The sequence below is a fragment of the Gymnogyps californianus genome, chromosome 15 (assembly GCF_018139145.2).
Source record: "Gymnogyps californianus isolate 813 chromosome 15, ASM1813914v2, whole genome shotgun sequence".
Taxonomy (NCBI): Eukaryota; Metazoa; Chordata; class Aves; order Accipitriformes; family Cathartidae; genus Gymnogyps; species Gymnogyps californianus.
The window spans coordinates 2,705,486-2,721,230 of record NC_059485.1 but is presented as its reverse complement, the minus strand read 5'-3'; the positions used below and the strand labels follow the sequence as shown (position 1 = coordinate 2,721,230).

The 15,745-nt window shown below is 41.4% G+C and overlaps 1 protein-coding gene across 1 annotated transcript; it reads left to right on the top strand.

The window, feature by feature from the left end:
- Positions 1–572: 572 nt before the first annotated feature.
- On the top strand, positions 573–14,719 carry LOC127022313 (tektin-4-like). Its single transcript, XM_050905830.1, is given in 7 exon segments — positions 573–1,106; positions 8,203–8,273; positions 9,815–9,958; positions 10,843–10,967; positions 10,970–11,064; positions 12,651–12,805; positions 14,318–14,719. Coding segments are annotated over 7 exon segments (1,341 nt in total). The 3' UTR covers positions 14,535–14,719.
- Positions 14,720–15,745: the final 1,026 nt, after the last annotated feature.

Below are 15,745 nucleotides of genomic sequence, written 5' to 3'. Positions count from 1 at the left end.
TATTTCCAAAACAGACAAGGAAAAAGTGTTACTGCGCCCACGCGGCGGTTGGAAAAGAGAAGTTCCTCAGCACAAACGGGAGCCAGAACGCAGTGCAGAGACTTCAGCGTATCTTTGTTCTCACCGACACAGTCGCACATGTGAATTACAAGCGTTTACAACACGCACCAAGGCCCGTGTGGGGAAATCCTCCCGCCCCAAGCCTCGAGGGCGGCAGCCCTTCCCGCCCCGAGGCCGCCCGGCGCCGCCATGACACCGCCACCGCCCCCCGCCAAGCCCCGCTCCTTCCCAATTGGGTGTCCCCGTCGCCATAGCAACAAGCAGCTTGGAGGCGGGTGCGGGCAGCCGGCGTTCCCCTATCCAAAGCGCCCTCGGGGCGAATCCGCGCTCTGATTGGTGGCTGTCGTCGTGCGGTAACGAGGGGCGGGCTGTTCTCCCGCTACCGCCTCGGGTTTCCTTTCGCAATGGGGGGACCCGCCTCCTCATTGGCTGCTGCCGTTGCCCCGGCGACGGGAGGACGCGGCGCGGCCTAGCGGGGAGCCAGGGCTTGCCCTGCGGGAGGCCCGGGCGCCATGGCGCAGGCCAGGGTCCTGCTGACCAAGGAGCCGGCGCCGCAGGCGGTGCCCGCCTCCGACCTGCCCGTGAAGGTGTGCGAGGTGGAGCTGAACACGGGGCCCGACTCCTCCAGCGGCCTGGCCACGGCTGGCTTCCGTACCGCCAAGTACCTGCCCTCTGAGTGGCACCAGAGCAACTCTGATCTGTACCACAAGGCCTTCGCCGGCTGCGAGCAGGCCGAGCGCGGCCGGGCCGAGGCCAAGGAGCTGGCCGAACATGCCGCTGCCGCTGCCCAGCGCGCCCAGCAGGACTCCGTGGCCACCTTGGGTCAGCGCCTGCAGGACATACACTTCTGGAAGGCCGAGCTCCAGAAGGAGATCGAGGACCTCGATGCCGAGACGGGCCTGCTGGCAGCCCAGAAACTGCGGCTGGAAAGGGCGCTCGATGCCACCGAGGTGCCCTATGCCATTGCCACTGATAACCTGCAGTGTCGGGAGAGGAGGCAACCCCCGGACCTGGTCACTGATGAGGTGGAGAGAGAGTTGCTGAAGGTGAGCAGGACGTTAGGATGCTAAGGGTTGTTGGCAGCCCTTTCTTAGTGCTGCTCTGCTCTCTAAAATGATGAACAGCTTGGTCAGTAGGTGATAACTGCAGCTCATGAAGGTATCTTCTGGCAATGCACAGAGGCCTAGTGCCCCTTCCTGGCAGCCTGGACCCTGTCTGTCACTCCTAGGTTTAAGGATTGTTTAAAATCCTTCCTCTGTTTAAAAAGTCTCTAAAATCACATGAGTATGGCTAGAGGGGACCAGATCCCCCCTCTCAGACCAGATCCAAACAAAATCAAAACAGAGGTTTCCTGAGCCAAGATGGGTGTCCTATTCTGGCATTAAACTTCTTCCAGCCTCCGCTTGGCTTAAAGTCCCCTCACCTCTGCAGGTTACACTTTCAAAATGCAGTACCCAATAAGCAGACGGTTCAGGACCAGTGAAATGCTCCTTGCCTGTTTCCATGCTCAAGCTGTCCAAATCTGGCAGTCTCTGCCATTACCTTTTACTCCTGAGTCTGATGCTGTAGTCTTGCCAAGGTTCAGGACGAGGTGGTGATCCAGCACTGTACTACAGTGTCTCAACACAAACCATCATTTTAAACGCCCTGCAGGACAGCACAACGAACAGTACAATGTAGTCGTGTGACACCTGCCTGAGATGATAGCTCCAGGCAGGCGGCAGGGCACAGACAGATGGTATTTCTGACAGCGTGACTTCAACAAACCTGAGACTCTCCTGAAATTTGCTTGATCCTTTTCCTCCCATAGAGGACTCTTTACTCCAGCTGACACTTTGTTATCTGTCACTGAGATCCAATGCTGCATGTAGATTGCCTTCAAAGGTGATGTAATTATCGTGGCTGCACATATTACAGAGAACAGATTCTGGGTCATTTTTCATTCTGGAATGATACATATTCTAGTGTCCCACAAATAAATGAATGATTATTTGCCTGCAGCCTCCAATATACTGTGAAAGTTGATTCATGATGAGTTACTGATTAAACCAGATGATTAAGATTTGTTGTTAGAAAAATATTGAAGAGACTTACATAGTTGATGGCATGATAGTATTTAGCATGATAATATTTAGCAATATTTTGAATAGGAATTGTGTACAATTGCTGAATTGTAATTAAGAGGTTGTTCCAGTCAAAACTATAAACATGTGAGAGTTAGTGTATAGGATATTTCAGTGTGTGAATTGTTACAAAATTCAGATTACAGAAAAGAAATTACTTTCATCAGCTGCTGATGTTTTAGAGAAATCGTGAAATGTAAGATTTACCAAAAAAAACCATTTTCTGGCAGGATTTCTCTCCTGTATTTCTTTCCTCCTGATCTCAGAGAATAGTTTGTTCATTGCTCAGAAGTCCATCTGCTGCTGCTGCTGCTAATTCTTCACCTGAAATTGTGATTGTGTGCTTGTGACGACAGACCGTCAACAGCCAAGTAGGATGTCATCAGAAAAGAATGATGTGAGTTCAGATGAGGCGTGTATACCAGCAGCAGCAGATGGACTCTTGAGAAATGAAGATTTTGTTGCCATGCCAATGACCTTTGCAGTGCAGAAGGAAGGGGAGTACATAATATCAGAGGAAATCCTTCACGTTTTCACAGAGGAATAGATTTTATGGCACAAATGTTTGCAAATAGATGTTAAAATGTTTCCTCTGTGGCTTTGCCAGCTCTTTAAGCTGCAGCTATGCTCTATACCTCTTTCACTGCAAGAAATCAGATGGTGCCTTGTATTTCTTACTCTCTCCAAAACTGACTAATAATTCTTGACACTTAGAGCTGCTCTTTCATGAATTCTGACTGTTCACTGCGCAAATTTCCAAGTTAATGGCCCAGTTCACTGGTAGCTCTGCATTACAGCGTTTGCTTATTTGGAGGAGTTATGCAAATTTTATCACTCAAGTACTGACATACTTTGTCTGAATGTTGCTTACTTGTCCAGTCACTTTCTAATCTTAACTCTCTTAAGAAATGGTAATGCAAGGGAGATCAGGAGTAATTCATTCTCTTCCCATGCAAAAACTGAGAAAAAGAAGAAATAGTTTCCAAAAGTCAGCTGTGTTAGGAAAGAGACATTCTTTTCCTTGCAGTTTTAATTACACAGTTAATTGATATTCTAGGGCATTTTCCTTCCTTTGAAATTCTTCCTCTCCTACTAGCAGCCCAGGCTTGTGTTAGCATCATTCTCTGGTATCTTTGCCGTATTCCTGCCAGCTCCCGTGGACAAGTGCATGGAGGAATCTGCAACTGGGGGAAGAGCATGTCTGGACAAGGGACTACCTTTCACATAGTCATGGAAAAGCTTTTCATAGGACATAGGTTTTGTTCCTGCTTTCAGCTTTCTGCAGCAATGAAGAACATTTCCCAGTTCCCAGAGCATCCTGCCGAGATAACCACCTTTCAGCGGGCGCTTGGTAGATGACATTTAAAAGAGATGACATCAAATACACATATGCAAGCAGTTTTGAATCTCTGCATGTAATTGCACTTTTATTATCTGTTCAGCAGGAATCATTTCAGAGGACTCACAAAGAAAACAGAAGTATCTCTGATGAAGGTTTTATGCATCCAGATAATATTTGGGGTTTTCCTATTTTTTGGCACACAACCTATTTCTTTTAGGGAATTTTGGTTCCAACTCATCTGTCTCATTTGCTTTGCAGTATGGAGGCATATTTAGATCACCTATTGTGATACATTCCGCCACTAAATAGCCAGTGCTGGAAGGAGGGATGAGGGTATTTAAGTGAAAGCTCCTCACCTGCATAGTAAAGTCAGCTGTTACTCAGAAATTCATTGACTCCACTTAACAGCATATTCATCTTTTCTTAATGCAGTTCTGGTTAAGAAAAAGAAGCGGAAGGACACAATTGTTTTTCCAATAGAGAAGGATCTTTGATGACTAAAAAGAAGATAAAATCTCTCAAATAGGATAATTTTATTTCTTTGTGCTGCTGCATTGGAAATAGCTGAATTCATAAAAAGCAGTGCATGCATCTGTTTTGTATGAGGTTTTTGACTTTCATAACCCATATGACATCTCCTCTGAATCCCCTTTGCATCAGTTTAATGACAGTTTAGTATGTTTATGTGCACGCATTTAATATTGAAAATGTAAGCCCTAGCAAAGGACTTGCCACGTGGTCAATAAATCATGTTTCAGCTGCATATGTACTGCATTTCAAGGTTATTTCCACATGTCCAGTGTCCAGACTCATTAGCTGAGTGCCAGATATGACTGTGGAATAGGTGGATGTACTTACATTTATGCCATTTTTTTACCCTAGACTCAGAGTGTTGATTTGTTTTGTGTTTGCTTCAACAATGAAGTCAGCCCCAGCTATTCCCTGATGCCAAAGACAAAGGCATCAGCCAAGATCCTGTCAGCTGTGTAAAATTAAAGTTTAAAAAAGTGGAGAAAGGATACGTATGTATGTATTCCTGCTAACTGTAATAATGGCGCAAGGAAAGCAACAGAATGCCATTTCCAAACACTATGGTCTGTAGCTTTGCCACGTGAACCAGTGCGCAATCGGACAGTCCTGTACCTAGACAACTCAGTTAAGAGCACAGTGCTTATTCTCAACATCTGCACATGGTGGCTTTGGAAATGACTCTCGGAGTCCAGCAGGAAAAAGGCCAGTCAGAGAGCTGAGATTTTGAAGACTGTTACCTGCTTTCACTCCCAGCTGTAATGAATAACAGTCTTCCTGTTACATGCTGTTTGGGGGTCTAAATCTAGTGAGATCTGTAAGCTAGCTTGCTTTTATTTGCTGTGCTGATGTGTGGGACATCTGGTGTCATGTTGTTACTGATGGATGGATGCAGCTGGATTTGTAATCAAGGGCGACGGCACAGGCTCTCTCGCAGGGTTCTACCAGTTCCTCTTAGCAGCTCTCACGGTGTCATTCTGGCCCTGGGTGCTGTATTTACACGTTGCTGACATCTGCAAGTCACTGATGTAAAAAAGACAGGCGGCAAAAAACCTGAATTTGTAAATTCATGGAAGGCACAAACATCTGCTCTTAAACGTTTTCTCTGCACCATTAATTAGACACTTAGAAAGTCATGAACTGGGATGGTTTTATCACTAGATTTGAGGAAAATCCAACTTTTGCATCATAAACATTAAATACTGTAATAAAATAAATGGCACACTAAACTATAAAAAGTTCTCTCCCTGTTAATTGACAACCATTTATAAAAACAGAGGTTTATTATTAGTATTAACTGTGGAGAAGAGAGCTGAAAAGAAGCCAAGATCACTTCGGATTTGACAGTATTTCATTTTAATAAGACAGCACATGAAGACATATTGGGGAAAAAAAAGGAGAAAAAAAAGACATTTCATCCACCAAGTCCTCTCATGAACTGAAGAAATGCAAATCTCAGTTAATGTTGTCCTCTGAACCAGAGATGCTGCTAGCTACTACAACTCTTTCATATGCTTTTCGTCTCGTAACGCAGACTGGGCCTTCAAATGAATTGCCAACACAGTTCTCTGCACACACTACCTAGAGGTCATCTATTCTGCCACTTGCTAAAACCCAAATCTGCCCCCAGGATTTTAATGTGGAATCACCCACATTTTTATGGCTGAAACCACAAAGTCTGGGAGAGCTGTGCTCCTGGCTGCAGCTGTCTCTGCCATGGTTGTTGATGGAACTTACTCTGCAAAGAAAATGTGAAGGAGCAGACATGGCATTTTATAAGTCCTCCACGTGGTGTATGAGATTCCCAGCTCCTGCTGCTCTGCAGGTAGTGGTACCTGGCAGGCGTTCATGCGGTGTGGACCTTCTCCCACGTCAGTCCTGCCACGAGCCAGCCACAGCTATGGGTGGGCAGCGGGCTGGATTGTACCGCAAAGTCTAACAGTACAGCCAGGACTGAGGGATCTAGATCAAAGGATCTTCGTCTTCAGCCCAGCGTCACAGCTCCTCCCAGCCATACAATCTGACTTTTTAACTGTTTTCAAAGTTAAGAAAAATCAGTTAGTAGATAAGCGTTGAAAATTCATTGTCACTTACACCTCCTTATTCACTCTAGCTAGTCTTAGACTGCTATTTAATTATGAGAACTGTATTGTCAGTTTTAAATGTCATATTTGAATGCATATCTCCTCAACAGGGAATCCATTTTTAAATTTTATTTTAGGTCATTCAACAAGGGAATTCTTTATTTTTGCATTATTTCACTCTTTCCATGTGAGAGACCTTAATTGCTAAAGGAAGGCTTTTCTCATTTAAAATTGTGCACATTACTCACAGGAAACTGGTTATCTCTTTATTTACATGGAGACTGACTACCCAACACAAAATAATATCAATTACTATAAATGTAATTTCAAGTGCTGGATCTTTCTAACCCTTTAAAATCCTTTTGAACTTTTACTTTGACAACGCAGCCATTGTAATACTTCCTCCCTCCAGAAAGTGAGTTTTAGTGTTCTCACAGTTTATAAAGTGATACCTTCAGCTATGTATTTATTTTAATTATGTATTTTAACAGAGCCTTAAAAATAATATTTTCTTTCCAATCATGATTGTCCTTTTCCATTTAGAATAAAATGATCTTTTTTATGGTCCCTGTTGGTTTCTTATGATGGAGAAACTGACACTGCAGGGACATGCGCACTCATTTATTTGTCAAAAACAGTACAAGGATCAACGAGTGCCAGCAGTGTTCTGGGAATAAAGTTTATTAGTAAGTATATACTCCCTTAGCTGTCGTTGGATGACTGTCATTGATGTAAAACAGCAAAATTAATTAGGAGTTTTTCATATACAAAAGCTCTTTTTAATATCCGAGCCTCAAATATTAAATTCCTTCAAATAATAAAAAAGAAAATGCTTGCTGGACTGGCTTTTACATAATAATATGTAATCACCAGGTCAGTAAAGTCACTTCATAGAGCATTGATAGTTAATCCCTAAAGCAGCATTATTGCAGTCAAAAATGAGCACCAGGTACTTTTTGTTCAGCAAGAGATTATTAGAAAGTATGGTCTTTTTTGGTTTGATCACGTTTGTGTTGAAATGAACACTCCTGCTAAAACCAGCTTGAGCTGAAACTTCAGACATCGGATCCATTATCAAGGTGAGGCAAAGCTTTGTGACTTTGAGCCGTCACTGTCTTGCAACTCAGAGGAAATTAACCCCTCAAACAACATTGCATATTTGAGGTGATTCTGCAGTCCTCCCTACTGTCCATCACCAGAGGCAAAATGAGTTCTGGAATAAACAGATCTAATAAAAAAATTAAGGCTGTAAGTGTCATTGGCTTTATATTATGACAGGTTTCCTATACCTGCTGAGGCAGGCAATAGCTGTTTAAATCATAGAGTAGTAACTTCTATTTTTAGTTAATACAAAGCATTCAAAGGAGGCAGGCCAACGGAAGGTTATGATACTGCCACTCCTTTATGTTAAATAGCACTTTATCACCAAAATGTATTTTTGGAGATCTGCAGAAATCTGATGGGAGGCCTCTCCCTTGCATTCAGATAAAATGCTTACTACAGAATAAGGCAGCGGGCTCTGAAGGTATCTGCAAGGACTCAGCAGGTTCTGGAAGCCAGTGCCTTGCCAGAGAAGCTGATCTGCTGTACCACATCGCTGTGCAAGGCAGCAGCCTCTGACATCTGCGTTTGTGCTTGCAGGGCAGACAGTGTCCTGCTCACTTTTAAAATGGCACCTTGTGTTTGTGCAAGGCAGAGACCCCGGTCTCTTGCTGAGCATGATGCTGTTGCCTTATTCTTCCCTACTTCAAGGCTGTGCAAGTAATTCACATATTCTGCTTAATCTGAAAGAACATAGACTTTTTCATAGAATACATGTGCAATATGAAAATAATGAATCCCCGGGCTTTAGAAGTATTCCAAGTATTGCTGCTGCCTTAGGCTTATAGCTGAGTTACCTCAGTATCTGCTAGCTCCTCGGAAAATCAAGTTTTGCAATAATAGGGTAAGAGTGGGTAATGAGCGGAAGATTTAAGTATTTATCCACAACCATTGAAATCAAATTGCTCTGCAGGATAGTATGTACTGCTCTGGATATCACAGAAGTCTCAATGTTTTTATCTAGGAAGCTGAACTTATCAGAAATATCCAGGAGCTTTTGAAAAGAACTTTGATGCAAGCTGGTAATCAGATGAGGTAAGACATTTTTCACGATACCTTAGTAGCTAATTTATATAGCCAAATAATTCCTGGCATATAGGGGTACAGTGCCAGTAGATAAAGATCTTACCAATGCCAGGCTTATGAGCTGTGTGAATTCCATTTAAACCTGAAAAGAGGTACTCGGTGATGAAACTTCAGAATTTTCAAGTAGGGTAAGGTAAAAGAAGAGCCATGCCCTAAAGCCATGCTTTAGATTTTCAGTCCTGGTTTCCAGTATGTGTATTCAGTTCTCTAATTTTCCAACGCTAAACTTAAGTGCAATAAAATCACTCTACCTTGTTGCACCCTGTGATATATTTGTAGTATAGGCTCTTTTAAAATAATTCGTCTGATCAAAGGACCTTTTCGAGATGAGTTTTTTGCCGCCAGATGTCAGTATGAACTTAAAATATGAAACGTTACTCTACCTTCTGTATCAGTATGGATGTTCGTTGCATTTCAAAAGGAATATTTGCTTTTAATTTATAACAAGCCCCTTGGAAAGATGTTACCTGAATCCTAAAGTGCCTCAATATGAAGGAGTTAACTGCTGGAAACCTTGATATTTTAGTTTTTAAAATTTTTTAATCTGCTCCAATTTGTGCTATTCTACCAGATAAAATGGAATATTGTTTTTAGAAAAAATGTCTATAAATGCAAAATAATTTACAGTAGTTCTGTTACATTAATTAGAGTATGAGAGGAGTCTACTGAGTTTAGGCTTCGCTTTTTATAATTGTTTTAAGATCGTTTTAGTACCATTTAGTACCATCGTTTGGTATCACTGGCTGGCAGAGTCTTTTTAATTCCTTAGGTGAGAGTGACATCTGGTGTTACCAGTTGATAACGACCCCCTGTCTTTTGTAATCTCAAGTCATTCTAATTAATTGGGTGACGTGTGACTCATTTAATTGACAACAAAGCAGCAGTTTTCACTCTGAATATCATTGTACTTGTATCTTCCAAGGCCAAATTACACTGTCTGCGTGCTACAGTCTTTGAAAGGCTAGGTAGGAGGGCTCGGAGAATCATATAGGGTCACTTTATGGAGGTCTTAAATTTGAGTCACGCTCAATATACTAGAGAAAGAGGAGGACAGGTCATCTACTAGCACTCCCTGATGTCTTATCATGGGAAGAATGTTCTGTTGGGCAAACCTCCTACCTATTCTCCCCATAATAACTGCAGCTGTCGCCACTATTGAAAGAATCTTCTCTGTTTTAGGATTATTATATAAAATCCAAAGTCCAACAACTCCTTTGTCTCAGGCTATAAGAGCTCTCAGCCTTCAGTAGGCACAGAACAGTACTGAAGGTCTAGGGTAGTGGTTAACACATCAGGCTTACTGTCCTTCTAGCAGATAGTTGTGGCAGAGAGAGTTTGGTTAGGATTTTCAAGACAAAAAGGAAAGTTTATGTTCTCATTGCTCTTTGAAAGACAAAGGCTCAGAGCCTAGCTTCACAAATGTCTGTGATGATAGTTTTGTTAATTGTATTGTTTTCCACTAACAATGTGTGATAATAATGACTTTTCAGATTAAATCGAGATCACAAAGAGGTTTGTGAAATGGACTGGTCAGACAAAGTTGAAACGTACAACATTGATGATAAATGTGGAAGATACAGTAACCAGAGCACCAACATCCAGTTCCATCCTAGTTCAGTGAAGTTTGAAGAGAGGTGAGTAATTACTGTCATTATCCTCCACAAATAACCCTGGTAAGATACAATACATCCTTTGCGTCAGTGAAAGCTGTAATGCTGCTCTGAATTAAAGGTGTGATTGCTGCTTCTTTGGACATACAATGTCATAGCTTTAAAACAGCTGCATGGATAGTAAAGGTAGTGCTACCATCTCAGCATGGCATACCACTGATGGCAAAGTTGGTTCACTATATGCAAACTGAGCTTGTAGAAGTTTTTCTTGGAAATAATTGGCTTTATACTTTTAAAGGCTGATCTAAATCCTACTGAGACTTGCCATTTGACATCGGCAGACATGCCATTCTTTCGGGAAAGGCAAGTGCTGCTTCCTGTACACAGAGAGGATTACTATTACAAGAAATCTTGCTGCTTCCCCCTCCCCTTTCAGGCAGTGTTCATATGATGCAGTGTCCCAAGTGCTATGTAATTCCTTCTGCTGCTTAACATGGTAAAGTATAACCAGAGATCTTGTTTCTTTTTGTTTCAAAGTAGACATAGACTGTAAAGCTTGAATATATTCTTGTGTTTATTTGCTGGTGACTTAACTGCTTATGCTTGCAAAAAAGTATGTGTATACTCTTTTTGCCTTAGTAGCATTAGCTAAAGATGGAAAAACTTTGGATGATTTTGTGTCATGTATTACTTCCCTCAGAAGCCATGAGATGACCGAGAGTTTATTAATGTTATAAAGGATTAGTCTTCTTCCTTCATGGTAAGTCTAGACTGCATACAACAGCAAAAACAAATAGAGGTTGACAACACTTTTGCAGGGAGAGAACCAGCTTCAGATTGTCTTCTTAAGTGCAACTTGAACGAAAGAGCAAGGTTCCTATTTGCATACCATTCACCTCTTCTTCCAGTGCCTCGACACCGGAGACATGGGCCAAGTTCAGTCATGACAACATCTATAGGGCAGAACGAGAAAAACTGGCTTCCATCAATCTTCGTGCCTTGATTGACAATATTCTACATGATGTATCTCAGGACTGAGGATGCAATGTGCTGCTGTTAATGAGGCTTTTGCCAAACACTGTGAGGAGCTGGATGATGCAAAACACAAACTAGAGCATCATTTGAAAAAAGTAAGTGTTATTTTTTCAATGCTGGCTACGGGTGTGATAATCTCTTTTGAGAAGATCACAGTAGATTTATCCTCTAGAAAAAAATGTCTTAGTCCATGTCAAGTATCGAACACTATTTTGTGTCAGCTTAGTATCTGATAAGAGTCTTCAGAGCTGGATTGTGGCTCCAATTCAGCTTTTTCTGCTATCATCTGTTGTGCTCCTCTAAACAAGAGATGGACTTACATATGAAGAAAATGAAACACTTTCTTCCGTGCCTTGCTGAACTAAAACCTAAAACTGTGTGATCAAGGAGCTGAGCTTTGGGCCAGGATTCCCAGGTGTCCTAGTTTTGGCTGGGATAGAGTTAATTTTCTTCTTAGTAGCTGGTACAATGTGTTTTGGATTTAGCATGAGAATACTGTTGATAACACGCTGATGTTTTAGTTGTTGCTAAGTAGCGCTTATCTTAAGCAAGGACTTTTCAGTTTCCCATGCTCTGCCAGCAAGCAGGTGTGCAAGGAGCTGGGAGGGAGCACGGCCAGGGCAGCTGACCCGAACTAGCCAAAGGGATATTCCATACCATAGAACGTCATGCCCAGTATATAAACTGGGGGGAGTTGGCCGGGAGGGGCGGATCGCTGCTCAGGCATCGGTCAGCGGGTGGTGAGCAATTGCATTGTGCATCACTTGCCTTTTCTTGGGTGTTACTTCTTTTTTTTTTTGTTATATTCCTTTTCATTACAATTATTATTATTATATTATTATTATTATTAGTTAGTAGTGTATTTTATTTTACTTTAGTTATTAAACTGTTCTTATCTCAACCCACGAGTTTTACCTTTTTTTTTTTCCCTCCTCCCCACCCCACTGGGAGGGAGGAGGGGGAAGCGGCTGCGTGGTGCTGAGTTCTGGCTGGGGTTAAACCACGACACCAGGCTAGCCTGGTTATCACTGTTATGGAATGAAAGCCATGCTGTGCTGCAGTAGTAGCAGCAGCAGTTCCTGGCAAGTGACAAGAGGTGTCTTCAGCCTCTTCCCCTTCTCCGACGTGGAGCAGCTCCTACTTCTGTGTTAGGCCATTGGCAAGTGTGGAAAAAATAGTCATTCCTTAGCACGTGTTGGGTAATGACAGCTGGGTAGACTTTATTTTTTGCATGTGTGTTGGTGGTTATGAGGGAGAAGAGATTCAGAATTTCCTGTCTTTTCCATTTTCTGCACTAATTCCAGAAATCCATGCATTTCCAAGCTGATCAGCCGTTCTCAATCTCATTCAAAATAATTTGAATTTTTCTTGCGTAATTTACAGTTAAAAATTTACAATTAAAAGCAACTCATGGAGGTGGGGTGTGTTGTCAGGAGACATGGAAGAGTTTTTGAACAGGCTGCAGAATATTTTCTGCTTCTTTTTAGACTGAAGATCAGATTCTCAGTGTAGTAGTAGAAACAAAGAAGTCAAAACCACCTTTGTACTTCTATTTCTTGTATATTCTGGCCAAACAGGAGGTCAAAACTGATTCACTAGGACCATGAACAGATGTATAGCATGCACAGAGACAATGTATATCTTTTTTTAAACAGTTCTTTTTCTTGGGTATCCTCTTTAGATCCTTAAGGAGATTGGAGATCAAGAAGCTAACATTGCTGCTCTCAAACAAGCTATCAAAGACAAAGAAGCGCCAATGAAAGTTGCTCAAACAAGGCTGTATGACAGGTCTTTTAGGCCCAACATAGAGCTCTGCAGAGATGAAGCACAGTTCAGGTAAACGCTATTTAACAAGTCCTCCAAGGTATCTATTCTATGCAGAAGTGATGTTAGACAGTTTTTGTGCTTTTTATTGGCAACACATAGCCTTTAGCTTTTATTACTAGGTTTGGTTCTGATATAAGTCAGAAATAATTCAATTGACTGAAATCACTGAGGAAAATATCATTTAACTGAATGTATTGACAAATAGAAAATCTATGGACTCAACTCTGCCTTTTGTCTCTATGCTTTCTTCTCTGAACTGTGTGGTTTCTTTTTGATTTAGATGATCCAAAAAAATCTGACAGCATGTGGATCACTTGCAACCTTCTGCTGTTAGCAAAAGTTCACCACGAGGTGGACTATGTGCCGAATGGATTATGCTTCCAGTGCTGAGACTGTAAATGGGCCGCACATACTCATAGTCTGAGACAAGTCCTCAGTACTACGAAGCATCGGGCTAGTGGCATTTAATTTTCAGTAATAATCCATTTTAAAACTGGAGGTCAACAAATCCTTTCAAATTAAAGGTCTGAGCATCACATTTGTCAGTTTTGATCTCATTATAAGCTTTATAATCGATTCTCCTCCTTCACATTTTCCTACCCTTAGGAAAAGTGGGGAATCAGCTTTTGCAGCCTTACAATAGCCTTGTAGCAAAGGTGCCTACCATTCAAAGCCAATGTGCTGTTCTTTATACAGTGAGGAAGAAGTTGTAGTTAATCCAGATGCTTTATACCATCTCAGGCACACTCATTTAAGGTCCTGATTCAGTAAACCATCCCTTTGCAAGCTTTTCAGTATGTACATTGCCTTTAACGGGATTTAAGGACGCATGCAAGTCCTTTGCTGAATGGGCATGTGTTTAATTGCCAGGCTTATACTGTTTGTAGTTACTCAGTTTGCATAGCACACAGGGATCTTGTTTTCCCAGGAAGTAAATATGTGCCTTCTCTGCAGGCAGGTTGCAGTAAAGCACCTAACCCCCACTGACTTTTAGTTGAAATGATGTGCTGCTTCAAAAATGGTTTGCTGCTTTTTTTAAAATGATGTGCTGCTGCTGCTTCTTTAAAAACTTATATGCTTTTAAAGTAAAGACTGTTTTCTGATCTCTGGTGCAAGTATCATCTTTAATACTCGAGTTTTATACCAGTGAACGGATATCAAAAAACAGGCTTAACAAAGTGCTCATCCAGTCAAACTGGGTGACTTATCTAACCATTTCTGTCCTATAATTCTTAGTACAAGTGTCCTACGCAGTGGGAGAAGGTGAGGATGGATAGTTCCACTGTGCTTAGTGGCAAAAGACATTCTTGGTACTATCTAAATCACAGGAGACTTCTGTACAGAAGCTGTGAAAGTGAACTCTGCTTTTGACCAAGTATGTAGGACCTCTCTGAGGTCCTTTGTTGTTGAGTATTATGATTCTATAGCTGTTGATCTTTATTCCCATTGCAGTTCCTATGTCTTTTTGAACACCGGCTGGCTTCTGCTCTTTTTCTTATTACTTAATGTAATTCTGTTCAGGTTGATCAGTGAAGTTGAAGAACTAACGGAGTCCATTGAATCCCTGAAGAAAAAACTGCTGGAATCTGAACAGTCCCTGAGGAACCTGGAAGACACACGGATGAATTTAGAAAAAGAAATAGCTGTGAAAACAAACAGTATTTTTATTGATAGGCAAAAGTGCATGGCCCACCGCACACACTACCCTGTTGTTCTTAAATTAGCAGGTTACCAGTAGTAATCTCTGTACTAACTATGCAAAGTCTGGAAGAAAAATGTAGTCTAGAATCTTTCATATAAAATATATGGATAGTATTATACACAGAAGTACTGTATTCACTGTATTTTCTTCTATTTGGATTAAAATGCATTAGTATAGTATCACGGTGGGCTTTGAGTCTTGCCTTTAAAAGTTCTATAAAACCTTGCCTGTAAAAGTATAGTGAGTTTAAAACACAGCTTAAAGGTAATTCATTACATCTAGAATGTATCTATATCATATATGCACAATTTGCACAGTATGTGATATTTGGGGTTTTCACCCTAATAAGGGAATATGTTGAGTGAATATTTATTGTGAATAATAATAATGTACACAGATGTAGATATAACATTTATAGCTTGCTAGCATTTTCAGGCAGCCTGAAATGAGAGCAATAAAACTGCTTGCCTGACGGAAGATCACATGATCAGCAAGGAAACAGATGATAGACTTTTAAGCTGCTCAAACATTATTAGTAAAAAAAAAAAAGTTTGCACAGGTTAGATGACGATCTGCCTATTGGCAGAAACACTCCCAGTCCGTGACACCTGCTTATGTAATCTGAAAATGAGTCCAAGGATTTCTAACCTTCAAGTCAATAAATCTAGGTTTTTTCAGAAAAAAAAAAAAACCCTAAACAGCTTGTGAATAGCAATCATGACTTTCGACTTAAGCACTTGGATGCTGAATTGAGCTCTTGATCTGTTCCAGCTATTCCCTGGAATCAAGGCATGTGTTTGAACTATTACCCGTAATGGAGAACACATCAGATTCATCTACTCCAGCAGAGCAATGTAACAAATGTCATTCGTCCATTAGCTTAGTAGGCCACTTGGTTAAATATGTGGCATGTGTCAAAAAAGGGGAAAAGATGACACAGAACAGAATTCCATTATGGTTTCCTGTATTACAGTTTTTTACTTTTAAAAAGCAGCTGATCAAAGAGAGGGAAAAAAAAAAAACCTGGAAGAGCAAAACACACAAAAAAACCCCTAGCCAGCGTACATTTGTGAATAGCCCTGCTCTGTTAACCAGAGAGGAGAGGCCATTAGCCTCGCTGGTTTTCGCACAGACAGCTATTTGTATTATCTTAACTCAGGATGTGCAGAGCACTATTCAGCAATTGCCCTCCTGCTAAAAGCTACTACCATTTCTTTGAAAACCAGCTGCGTCAGTGAGGGCTTATG